General features: G+C 44.5%; 1 protein-coding gene across 1 annotated transcript in view; it reads left to right on the top strand.

The window, feature by feature from the left end:
* The window catches only part of LOC142256146 (fish-egg lectin-like), a 35,653-nt gene that overhangs the window by 18,473 nt on the left and 3,786 nt on the right, over nucleotides 1–13,394 (top strand). The window contains exons 2-4 of the mRNA XM_075327686.1: nucleotides 4,715–4,837; nucleotides 4,933–5,160; nucleotides 9,470–9,803. Of these exons, the coding sequence (XP_075183801.1) occupies nucleotides 4,747–4,837; nucleotides 4,933–5,160; nucleotides 9,470–9,803 (653 nt within the window). The 5' untranslated portion in view covers nucleotides 4,715–4,746. The remainder of the gene's footprint in view (nucleotides 1–4,714; nucleotides 4,838–4,932; nucleotides 5,161–9,469; nucleotides 9,804–13,394) is intronic.

The raw sequence follows: 13,394 nt of genomic DNA, 5'->3' as shown, positions 1-13,394 counted from the left end.
CCCCTCTGTGGGTAGGGGCTGTTGGTCCCGGGGCCCCGGTTGGGGGAGAGGAAAGGGTTTGGTTGGATGATGTTGGTGGGTAGGGGCTAGGTGCAGGAGCCGATGCGGGGAGGCAGCGCGGCAGCAATACGGTGCAGCACTGTGCCGGATGGCACTGATGTACTCACTCAGGTAGTCAATAACAGAGTGTCTGGTAAACCAAACGGCTGGATGGACGGGGCCCGCAGTCAGCTGCGGCGTCTTCACTCTTCCCCGGACAGGTTGATGGTGGCTGTCTTTCCCTGCACCTGTGTGTAAGTGTTTGACCCCTATGGATTCCCACGGGTGGTCCGCTCCCCGGCTTGTACGTGTCGGGAGAGCCCGTTTTGCCCGCAGGCGCTGGCTCTTGGATCTCTGGCCGTTGGCGGTGGCTCTTATCCAGACGGGTTGGGCTGTTGCCTTCTGACGGGACTTGGTTGGGAATGAACCCCTGAGGTCCAGACCACAATCAGAGAATTTGACCATTACGGCGACTTCCGAGCCTAGTCGGGGTCTGAATACCCTGTCTTGGTGCTTAGCTTCAATCTGCTCCCTGGTTCGGTACCGGCGGGCCACCGCCCGACCCCGGTCCTACAGTTCCGCAGGCGTCCACTAACTCCTGCAGACGGCCACCACCGTCTGCCGACCTTGCTGTCGGTGCCTGGGCTCCAACCCAGACACACACAGTCTCTGCTTCCACTCCACTCTCAACTCCACTCTCCACTTGACCCTTTAACTTGACTGTCTGCTTTTCCCGCCTCCAGGCCTATGAACTCCTCGGTGGGTGGGGCCAACCGCCTGGCTCCGCCCCACCTGGTGTGGACATCAGACCCTGGAGGGGGCAACAAGGGTTTTGTTTGACGGGTGTTTCCTACCAGGGAAGGGGGTGTGTGTGTATGTGATGTTATTCGTCACAGTACCACCCTATTAAACTGCAACCATCATCTCTGTAAATAATTGATCTTAGCTTTCTAGGCTTCTGTGGTATTTACCCAGGGCCGGATTATAGGAAGGGCAGGCGGGGCTGCCGCCCAGGGGCCCCCACCACAAGAGCCTCCAAGGGGGCCCCCACCACCATCTGTCTTCGGCTTCCTGTGTTGGCGGCCCCCATGATCATAGCTGGCTTTATCATCTACATGTTAGTAGTGCAGTTGCACAGGGTGCCGTCCGCCAGGCTCCAGAGGGGGGCGGTGCAGGGAGACAGATGTCATTTTGATTTGCAGCTCCCTCACTGCGTGTTTCCTCTCTGCTGCGGCTGCTATCTGCCCGAGAGGATTGTGGGGGCGGGAAATTCATCGTCTCTGATGTGTCACCGACCATTCTGCTGCTGTGGATGCAGCTAGAGCCTGCACCGTCCATGAGAGATGCAGGCTGAGATAGAAGGACGCGCGGGATGTCAGCTGTGAGAGTAAGGTCACTCAGCAGGGCAGGGGGAGGGGGGTGTAGAGGGGGCGACAGTGCTCTCCAAGTAACTCCAAAACAGAGCTATCAGTAAGGGGGAGTAACTGTATATAGCTGTGCATGAAAGGTGGAGACAGGGACATTTTATTGCAAGGGGTGTATATTTTGTTCCTGGAGTTTGGGGGGGGGGGGGTCATTTTACTGCAAGAGGTGAAGTGTGTATGAACGACCTACATAGGAGCTACATTGCAGTATAGTCACTGACACCCATCATTGTTTAAACCTACCTACACCTCCTTAATTACACTATTCCCTTTTCATATAATCAGAATTTAAGCCCCTTCCCTAGATTATAATCATATAATAATACCCCCTCCCCCACTAGATTGTAATCTTATAATAATGCCCCCTCCCCCAATGGAGTATAATTATACAATAACACCCTCCCCATACTAATATATAATCATAGCATAACGCCCCCACAGAGATTATAATCATATAATAATGCCCCCTCCCCCACTGGAGTATAATTACATACCCCCCTTGCAGTAAAATGATGCCCCCCCCCGGAGTTTAATGTGTTCTTTCCATGTACATGTGCCAGACGTATTGCTGAGTGCCATTCACTGACAGCTATCAGTTTTGTTATTCATATTGACTTCATAAAATTTTTTCATAGTATTATAGTACTCAAAATTTAACTCCTTCACCCCGATTTTCCGTTTTTTTTTTTTTTTTCTCCCCTTCTTCTGAGAGCCGTAACTTTTTTTATTTTTCCATCAATCTTGCCATATGAGGGCTTATTTTTTGCGTGACAAATTGTACTTTTGAGTGAAATCATCAGTTTTACCATATAATGTACTAGGAAACAGGGAAAAAAAAATCCAAGTGCGATAAAATTGCAAAAAATTGTTTTTGGGTTATTTTATTCACCATGTTCACTATATTGTAAACCTACCATGTCAGTGTGATGCCGAGTTCATAGACACCAAACAGGTATACTCTTACTTTTATCTAAGGGGTTAAAAAATATTCAGAAGTTTGTTAAAAAAAAGAATTGTGCTTTTGGTGCCATTTTTGGAAACCCGTAGCGTTGTAATTTTTTGGGATGTGAGGCCCAGTGACTGCTAATATTTTTGCAGCTTGAGCTGGTGTTTTCAATTATACAATTTTTATGAAGTTGCTACTTTTTGATCGCCCGTTATTGGATCTTTTTAAAAATTTTGTGGCTACTCAAAAACGTAATTTTGTCATTTGGATTTTTTTCTCGCTACACCATGTACCGATCTGATTAATTGATTTTATATTTTTATTGATCGGGCATTTCTGAACTCTGAGATATCAAATATGTGTATATTTTTTTAACTGTTTTATTTTCAGTGGGGCAAATGAGGCGTGATTTGAACTTTTTATTTATTTTTTTACATTTTGTATTTATTTTACTAGTCCCCTTGAGACCTATAAGGATCAGCAGTCTGATCGCTTGTGCATCCCTGTTGATCAGAGCTGTACAGCTCTGATTAGCAGAAATACAGCATTCCTGTGTGAGTCGGCGCTCTATCGACTGTGACAGAAAATATGTCATGATAGCAACAGGGGTCATTACATGGCCTGCCGCTACGATAGCAACCATCGACTTCCCGTGATCGTGTCAAGGGGCCACCGATGGCGGCAGGGAACAGTGCGATCCTCGATCTTTCTGTGTGTAAGTGGACAGCTGTGAGTTATCCTGGACTGTATCTGTATTGTGTTGTGTGTATAAGTGACAGCTGTGAGTGATCCTGGACTGTATCTGTATTGTACTGTGTGTATAAGTGACGGCTGTGAGTGATCCTGGACTGTGTCTGTATTGTACTGTGTGTATAAGTGACCATTGTGAGTGATCCTGGACTGTATCTGTATTGTACTGTGTGTATAAGTGACAGCTGTGAGTTATCCTGGACTGTATCTGTATTGTGTTGTGTGTATAAGTGACAGCTGTGAGTGATCCTGGACTGTATCTGTATTGTACTGTGTGTATAAGTGACAGCTGTGAGTTATCCTGGACTGTATCTGTATTGTGTTGTGTGTATAAGTGACAGCTGTGAGTGATCCTGGACTGTATCTGTATTGTACTGTGTGTATAAGTGACAGCTGTGAGTTATCCTGGACTGTATCTGTATTGTGTTGTGTGTATAAGTGACAGCTGTGAGTGATCCTGGACTGTATCTGTATTGTACTGTGTGTATAAGTGACGGCTGTGAGTGATCCTGGACTGTGTCTGTATTGTACTGTGTGTATAAGTGACCATTGTGAGTGATCCTGGACTGTATCTGTATTGTACTGTGTGTATAAGTGACAGCTGTGAGTGATCCTGGACTGTATCTGTATTGTACTGTGTGTATAAGTGACGGCTGTGAGTGATCCTGGACTGTATCTGTATTGTACTGTGTGTATAAGTGACAGCTGTGATTAATCCTGGACTTTATCTGTATTGTACTGTGTGTATAAGTGACTGCTGTGAGTGATCCTGGACTGTATCTGTATTGTACTGTGTGTATAAGTGACGGCTGTGAGTGATCCTGGACTGTATCTGTATTGTACTGTGTGTATAAGTGACAGCTGTGAGTGATCCTGGACTGTATCTGTATTGTACTGTGTGTATAAGTGACTGCTGTGAGTGATCCTGGACTGTATCTGTATTGTGCTGTGTGTATAAGTGACAGCTGTGAGTGATCCTGGACTGTGTCTGTATTGTACTGTGTGTATAAGTGACAGCTGTGAGTGATCCTGGACTGTATCTGTATTGTACTGTGTGTATAAGTGACAGCTGTGAGTGATCCTGGACTGTATCTGTATTGTGCTGTGTGTATAAGTGACTGCTGTGAGTGATCCTGGACTGTATCTGTATTGCACTGTGTGTATAAGTGACAGCTGTGAGTGATCCTGGACTGTATCTGTATTGTACTGTGTATATAAGTGACGGCTGTGAGTGATCCTGGACTGTATCTGTATTGTAGTACTGGAAATCTGAATGTGGCAGAACAGGATAAGACACAAGCTCATTGGATTTATATCTAAATGCTGCAGTTCGCGCTCTACTGTTATGGCTAAAAATGTTAACGTTATGGGGCCCCCACCAGATTTTCTGCCCAGGGGCCCCCACCAACCTTAATCCGGCCCTGTATTTACCCACCTGAGGATTTGGGTAGGGCGGGGGGGGGGGGGGGGGGTGCGATTAGCGGGGGAGTGTTTAGTTTCTGTATGTTTACATTGTATAGAATATTTGAGGTTTGATGTCCTTCCTGGTGTACAGGTGACTCGGGGAGGAGTTCAGGAGGCTCATAAATGGTGCAGAACGTGTTCCTCATCACACAAGACGGCACCATGCACCTAATCCTCGGTCTATTGCTGCTGTGCTCCGGAGCCGCCGCTGCAGGTAACGTCCGTCCATAGGTGACAGTCACACATTGTGCAATATTATTTATTGCATTGATCTTCTCCTTTTGCCTATACCATTTCTTCCATCCTCAGGGCTGCAGTGCACGGACATACCTGGGAACCTGAAGCAGGTGGACGCCGGCGACGGTCAGGTGTATGGGGTCAACTCCAATGACGATATTTACCAATGGGTGGACAACGCCTGGAAGCAGATTCCTGGAAAACTGATCCACGTGTCGGTGGGTCCAGGTGGAATCTGGGGGGTCAACAGGGGGAACGCCATCTACAAGTGGCAGGACAACACCTGGGTGGCGGTAGCAGGTAAGAAGACGTCTTATTACGCCTTGTCGATTCCTATTATTGACCCACTTTCTTCTCCCAAGGAAGCTCAGATTTGGGGAGTTTTTTGCTCGGCCCCCCATTCTGCATTGTATAACAAATTGCAGCCCCTCATGGTCCAAAAGTTCTTTAGGGGCCTGTAGGGTCTAGAAAAGCTCTCTGGGATTTCACTCAAGAAATCCTGAGCTATCAGTTTTAATGTTTTGATATTATTGTAGCAGAAATCAGGCACTGCTATCATCTGTACTCCAAATTAGTATGTTCTTATAATAATGCAGCTGAAGATAATCACTGCCATCATCTGTACTCCACATTAGTATGTTTTTATAATAATGCAGCTGAAGATAATCACTGCCATCATCTGTACTCCACATTACTATGTTTTTATAATAATGTAGCTGAAGATAATCACTGCCATCATCTGTACTCCACATTACTATGTTTTTATAATAATGTAGCTGAAGACAACCACTGCTATCATCTGTACTCCACATTACTATGTTTTTATAATAATGTAGCTGAAGACAACCACTGCTATCATCTGTACTCCACATTAGTATGTTTTTATAATAATGTAGCTGAAGACAACCACTGCTATCATCTGTACTCCACATTAGTATGTTTTTATAATAATGTAGCTGAAGATAATCACTGCCATCATCTGTACTCCAAATGAGCATATTCTGATATTAATGTAGCTGAAGACAATCACTGCCATCATCTGTACTCCTAATGAGTATTTTCTGATATTAATGTAACTGTAGGAAATAACTGCCATCATCTGTACTCCACATGAGTACATATTAATATTATTGTAGCTGAAGACAAACATTACTATCATCTGTACTCCAAATAAGTACATACTAATATTAATGTAAGTGAAGACAATCACTGCCATCATCTGTACTCCAAATGGGTATATTCTGAGATTAATGTAGCTGTGAAGACAATCACTACCATCATCTGTACTCCAAATTAGTATAATCTGATAATGTAGCTGAAGACAATCACTGCTGTCATCTGTACTCCAAATGAGTATGTTCTTAAAATAATGACGGATCAGTCTTCAGCTACATTATTACAAGAACATTATTAGGATTACAGATAATGGCAGTGATTGTCTTCAGTTACATTAGTATCAGAATGTACTCCAAATGAGTATGTTCTGATATTAATGTAGCTGAAGAAATCACTGCCATTATCTGTACTCCAAATGAGTACATTATTACATTAATGCAGCTGTAGACAATCACTGCTATCATATGTACTCCAAATGAGTATGTTCTGATATCAATGCAGCTTAAAAAGATCACTGCCATCATCTGTACTCCAAATGAGTATGTTATGATATTAATGTAGCTGAAGGCAATTACTGCCATCATCTGTACTCCAAATGAGTATGTTCTTAAAATAATCAGCTACATTATTATAAGAACATACTCCTTTGGAGTACAGATGATGGCAGTGATTGTCTTCAGTAATATTAGTATCAGAATGTGCTCCAAATGAGTATGTTTTGATATTAATATAGCTAAAGACAATCACTGCCATCATCTGTACTCCAAATGAGTACGTTCTGATTTTAATGTAGCTGAAGACAATCACTGCCATCATCTGTACTCCTAATGAGTATGTTCTTATAATAATGTAGCTGAAGACAATCACTGCCATCATCTGTACTCCTAATGAGTATGTTCTTATAATAATGTAGCTGAAGACAATCACTGCTATCATCTGTACTCCAAATTACTACATTCTGATATTAATGTAGCTGAAGACAATCACTGCCATCATCTGTACTCCAAATAATTACATTCTGATATTTAATGTAGCTGAAGACAAATAGACTGAGTTTGGAAGCCACTTTCATGCAAGTTTACAAGTAAAGATTAATCTAATAAATGATTTGCATAATTTCATAACTTTCCGTGGTGGACAAAATTATTAAAAGAACTGAAAGTTTAGTTACTCTTTAATAAAGTTTCACAAGCTGCGGCACGCACCCCTCCAAAATCCCATTTCTCTGCAGCCATTGGCAGGCACTGACATAGTTCAGGAAGGGGGGGGGGTGTCACTGATTTTCATGTGGCCTCAGTCACCACTGTTCCTTACAATAATGCTGTAAATACCAATAGACCACTATAATAGATAAAATACAAAACCCAAAAAGAATGGAAGTGAGAAAATAACTAAACAAATAAATTGTATTGATTAAAAGAAAATCCTAAAATATACAAAAGAGACAATAACAGAATATGCCGGAGAGCCCTGGACAATAATAAATGTATAAAATAATGTATAATAATGTAAATAATGTATAAAATAGTCCAAAATCATAGGATAATTACCCTATTTATCCACTAGATGGCAGTAGTGTACAGCTAGCTTGGTTTAATATCATACATCAGATAAATGTAATATGCTAAAGTAGAAATACATAAATAATCAATATACGGTACATATAAATGCAAACAGATATATACCAACCGCAATACAGTGGATAGGCCAGAGCAGCAAGAAAAGGACCTTTGCGGTAGCTTCTTTCAAGGGGGAGAGTGTTTAGTCTTTTACTACCCAGAAAATAGGCCCTAGCATGATTTTATAGGATTTTTGGACTCTGCTTGAAATATAAGCCCCTACTCCAAAAAATAAGCCCTAGTATGATTTTAAAGGATTTTTGGAGTATGCTTGGAATATAAGCCCTACTCCTAAAAAAAAAAAAAAAAAAAACCCTATGATTTTATAGGATTTTTGGAGTATGCTTGAAATATAAGCCCTACTCCAAAAAATAAACCCTGGTATGATTTTGCAGTATGCTTGAAATATAAGCCCTACTCCAAAAAATAAGCCCTGGCATGACTTTATAGGATTTTTGGACTATGCTTGAAATTTAAGCCCTATGCCAAAAATAAGCCCTAGAATGATTTTATAGGATTTTTTGGAGTATGCGTGTAATATAAGCCCCTACTCTAAAAAAAAATAAAATAAACCCTAGTAGGATTTTATAGGATTTTTGGAGTATACTTGAAATATAAGCCCTAGCATGATTTTATAGGATTTTTTGGAGTATGCATTTAATATAAGCCCTATGCCAAAAATAAGCCCTAGTATGATTTTATAGGATTTTTGGAGTATACATGAAATATAAGCCCCTACTCCCAAAAAAATAAACCCTAGTAGGATTTTATAGGATTTTGGAGTATACTTGAAATATAAGGCCTAGTCCAAAAAATAAACCCTGGCATTATTTTAGGACTATGCTTGAAATATAAGCCCTATGCCAAAATAAGCCCTAGTGAAATTTTACAGGATTTTTGGAGTATGCTTGAAATATAAGCCCTACTCCAAAAAAATAAGCCCTAGTAGGATTTTATAGGATTTTGCACTATGCTTGAATTATAAGACCCCTACCATTATTTTATAGGAATTTTTGGAGTATGCTTGAAACTTCAAAATCAACACAATTACTATTCAGTAATTTTCTCACTTCCATTCTTTTTGGATTTTGTTTCTTGCAATAGTGCTACATCGCCATCTAATGGTGAAAAGTTAACATTGCAAGCATACAGTCGTGCATTGAATTAAATAGATACAGAACCATAAAAAAACCAGTTAAATCGGAATATACGGCTGCAGAATTTTCTAACATTTATCTTTGGTTTTGTTTATTAAAATAGTGCTACATCGCCATCTAATGGTGAAAAGTCAACATTGCAGGCATACAGCAGTGCATTGAATTACATAGATACAGAACCATAAAAAAAAGTTAAATCGGAGTATACAGCTGCAGAATTTACTAACATTTATCTTTGGTTTTGTTTATTAAAATAGTGCTACATCGCCATCTAACGGTGAAAAGTTAACATTGCAGTAATGCAGTGGGCATTGAATTACATAGATACAGAACCATAAAAAAACAGTTAAATTGGAATATACGGCTGCAGAATTTTCTAACATTTATCTTTGGTTTTGTTTATTAAAATAGCGCTACATCGCCATCTAATGGTGAAAAGTTAACATTGCAGGCATACAGCGGTGCATTGAATTACATAGATACAGAACCATAAAAAAACCAGTTAAATCGGAGTATACGGCTGCAGAAATTTCCAACATTTATCTTTGGTTTTGTTTATTAAAATAGTGCTACATCGCCATCTAATGGTGAATTGTTAACATTGCAGGCATACAGCGGTGCATTGAATTACATAGATACAGAACCATAAAAAACAGTTAAATCGGAATATACGGCTGAACAATTTTCTAACATTTATCCTTGGTTTTATTTCCGCAGGAAGTCTGAAGCAGATAGATGCTGGTGGGGAAAAATTTGTGTCTGGAGCTAATTTATGGGATGGGATTTACTGCCTGAACCAGGTGGACACACTCTCCAGGGGTACCGTGCTGCCCTTTATCCAGCTAGAAGGGGGTCTGAAATACTTCACCTGTGGTCTTAATGGCTGCTGGGGTGTGAACGCTGCCAATAACATCTATTACCGCTATGATGTGCAACCCAACGCCTGCAAAGGAAGTCGATGGGTGCAGATAGCCGGCAGTTTGGTCATGGTGGAGGTTGCCACTGATGGTTCTGTATTCGGCGTGAACTCCAATGGAATGGTGTATAAAAGGTAAAAGCCTTACAGTCATTGCCTAAGACTCCAGTTACCAAACATTCTGCTTTAAGGGCAAATTTCTACTACAAAAATCTTACAATGTATCTAATTTTCTAACATAATTCTGGCCACCTGCAGCCACCACTAGGGGGAGCTCACTGCACATGGATTTATCTAATATATAAAGCTGAGTGTATGTATGTGTAAACAGGGGCGACGGAGGGGGGGACACATGCTATAGTCATAGTCAGTGTGTTCTGCAACCCCGTGGCCCTGCTACAGGCTGATTATCCATGGTGCTAATGTCTCTGGCGCTGCTGCTGCTTCCAGGTCCTCGGTGCAGTGAATATGCATGAGCATAATGAGTGGGCCTGGAAGCAGGAGACAGCAGCGGTGATTATAGAAAATCATTTTATTTCACAAAAATGTGGTTTTCTCTGGTACGTGTCACACTGATGTCGCACGGATCACATCAGTGTGCGATTCGTGTGACACCCGTGCTGCCAGAGAAAAAAAATGACATGTCTCCGTGTGGAGCACACGTGTGTCACGGGGTCCACGAGAAAACACACACGTGTGCACAAACCCATTGATTTTAAGGGGTTAACATATGTCCGTGTCTTCAGTACATGTGAAAACGGACATCACACATGACGTGTGAAGGAGGCCTAAGACATAGAAACACACATTCAGCATTACATACGACAATGTACTTATTCGGCCACTAGATGGCACCGTCCGCACTTACAATAAATTCACATAATATACCAGCCTAAAATCTACTAAAACATCTTGGTCGGGGTCTTCAGGGGAGGAAATTCTTCACATTCTTGGTACGCTGACCACCTCCTTACATGTATGTATGAGTGTGTGTGTGTGTGTGTGTATGTGTGAATATATGTGTATGTATGTACGTCCACTAAAGGAATCTGCACCGTCGCATTTACAATCATGACATTTTGCACAGCCGCTTCTTGTGACTCAGGGAATGTCATAGACTATGTTTTGTGGGGAAATTTAAGCATGCGCTTTACACTTATTTGCCAAAAAACCTGCTTACATTAAAGTGAATGGAGCTGGGAGCCACAGGTCATTAATATGAGCTGTTATTGGTTGCTATAGGCAACAAAGGACATTCATAGTATAAGAAGCCTATGTGTGAGGTAATATGATATCAGTGGAGAGACGGATAGAGAGAGACAGAGCGAGAGACAGACAGACAGACAAACAGGGAGGCAGAGAAAAATCAGAGAAAGACATATAGAGAAACAGAAAGAGAGACAGAGACAGGCAGAGATCGTAGAGAGAGAAAGACAGAGAGAGACAGGTAGAGATGGACAGAAAGACAGGCAGAGAGGGACAGAGAGAGACAGACAGAGACGGACAGACAGAGAGGGAGACAGACAGACTGAGAAAGACAGGCAGAGAGGGACAGAAAGATGGTTAGATAAACGGACAGAGAGACAGGCAGAGAGGGAGAGAGTGAGAGACAGGCAGGGAGACAAGCAGAGAGACAGGCAGGGAGACAGGCAGAGAGACAAGCAGAGAGACAGGCAGGGAGACAGGCAGGGAGACAGGCAAAGAGACAGGCAGGGAGACAGGCAGGGAGACAGGCAGGGAGACAAGCAGAGAGACAGGCAGGGAGACAGGCAGGGAGACAGGCAAAGAGACAGGCAGGGAGACAGGCAAAGAGACAGGCAGGGAGACAGGCAGGGAGACAGGCAGAGAGACAGGCAGGGAGACAGGCAGGGAGACAGACAGAGAGACAGGCAGAGAGACAGACCGAGAGACAGGCAGAGAGACAGAAAGAGAGACAGGCAGAGAGACAGAAAGAGAGACAGGCAGGGAGACAGAAAGAGAGACAGACAGAGAGACAGACAGAGAGAAAGACAGAGCGACAGACAGAGAGACAGACAGAGAGACAGACCGAGAGACAGGCAGAGAGACAGGCAGGGAGACAGGCAGAGAGACAGAAAGAGAGACAGGCAGGGAGACAGGCAGAGAGACAGGCAGGGAGACAGGCAGGGAGACAGGCAGGGAGACAGGCAGAGAGACAGGCAGGGAGACAGACAGGGAGACAGACAGGGAGACAGGCAGGGAGACAGGCAGAGAGACAGGCAGGGAGACAGGCAGGGAGACAGGCAGAGAGACAGGCAGGGAGACAGGCAGGGAGACAGGCAGAGAGACAGGCAGGGAGACAGGCAGGGAGACAGGCAAAGAGACAGGCAGGGAGACAGGCAGGGAGACAGGCAGAGAGACAGGCAGGGAGACAGGCAGGGAGACAGGCAGGGAGACAGGCAAAGAGACAGGCAGGGAGACAGGCAGGGAGACAGGCAGGGAGACAAGCAGAGAGACAGGCAGGGAGACAGGCAAAGAGACAGGCAGGGAGACAGGCAAAGAGACAGGCAGGGAGACAGGCAGGGAGACAGGCAGAGAGACAGGCAGGGAGACAGGCAGGGAGACAGACAGGGAGACAGGCAGGGAGACAGGCAGAGAGACAAGCAGAGAGACAGGCAGGGAGACAGGCAGGGAGACAGGCAAAGAGACAGGCAGGGAGACAGGCAGGGAGACAGGCAGGGAGACAAGCAGAGAGACAGGCAGGGAGACAGGCAGGGAGACAGGCAAAGAGACAGGCAGGGAGACAAGCAGAGAGACAAGCAGAGAGACAGGCAGGGAGACAGGCAGGGAGACAGGCAGGGAGACAGGCAGGGAGACAAGCAGAGAGACAGGCAGGGAGACAGGCAGGGAGACAGGCAGGGAGACAGGCAGAGAGACAAGCAGAGAGACAGGCAGGGAGACAGGCAGGGAGACAGGCAAAGAGACAGGCAGGGAGACAGGCAGGGAGACAGGCAGGGAGACAAGCAGAGAGACAGGCAGGGAGACAGGCAGGGAGACAGGCAAAGAGACAGGCAGGGAGACAGGCAGAGAGACAGGCAGGGAGACAGGCAGGGAGACAGACAGAGAGACAGACAGAGAGACAGACAGAGAGACAGGCAGAGAGACAGAAAGAGAGACAGGCAGAGAGACAGAAAGAGAGACAGGCAGGGAGACAGAAAGAGAGACAGACAGAGAGAAAGACAGAGAGACAGACAGAGAGACAGACCGAGAGACAGGCAGAGAGACAGAAAGAGAGACAGGCAGGGAGACAGAAAGAGAGACAGGCAGAGAGACAGAAAGAGAGACAGGCAGGGAGACAGGCAGAGAGACAGGCAGGGAGACAGGCAGGGAGACAGGCAGGGAGACAGACAGAGAGACAGGCAGGTAGACAGGCAGGGAGACAGGCAGAGAGACGGGCAGGGAGACAGAAAGAGAGACAGACAGAGAGACAGGCAGAGAGAAAGGCAGGGAGACAGGCAGGGAGACAAACAGAGAGACAGGCAGAGAGACGGGCAGAGAGACGGGCAGAGAGACAGACAGAGAGACAGACAGAGAGACAGGCAGAGAGACAGAAAGAAAGACAGGCAGGGAGACAGAAAGAGAGACAGGCAGAGAGACAGAAAGAAAGACAGGCAGGGAGACAGAAAGAGAGACAGGCAGGGAGACTGGCAGGGAGACAGGCAGGGAGACAGGCAGGGAGACAGGCAGAGAGACAGGCAAAGAGACAGG

The sequence above is a fragment of the Anomaloglossus baeobatrachus genome, chromosome 11 (genome assembly GCF_048569485.1).
Source record: "Anomaloglossus baeobatrachus isolate aAnoBae1 chromosome 11, aAnoBae1.hap1, whole genome shotgun sequence".
NCBI lineage: Eukaryota > Metazoa > Chordata > Amphibia > Anura > Aromobatidae > Anomaloglossus > Anomaloglossus baeobatrachus.
This window is presented reverse-complemented; position numbering and strand designations above follow the sequence as displayed.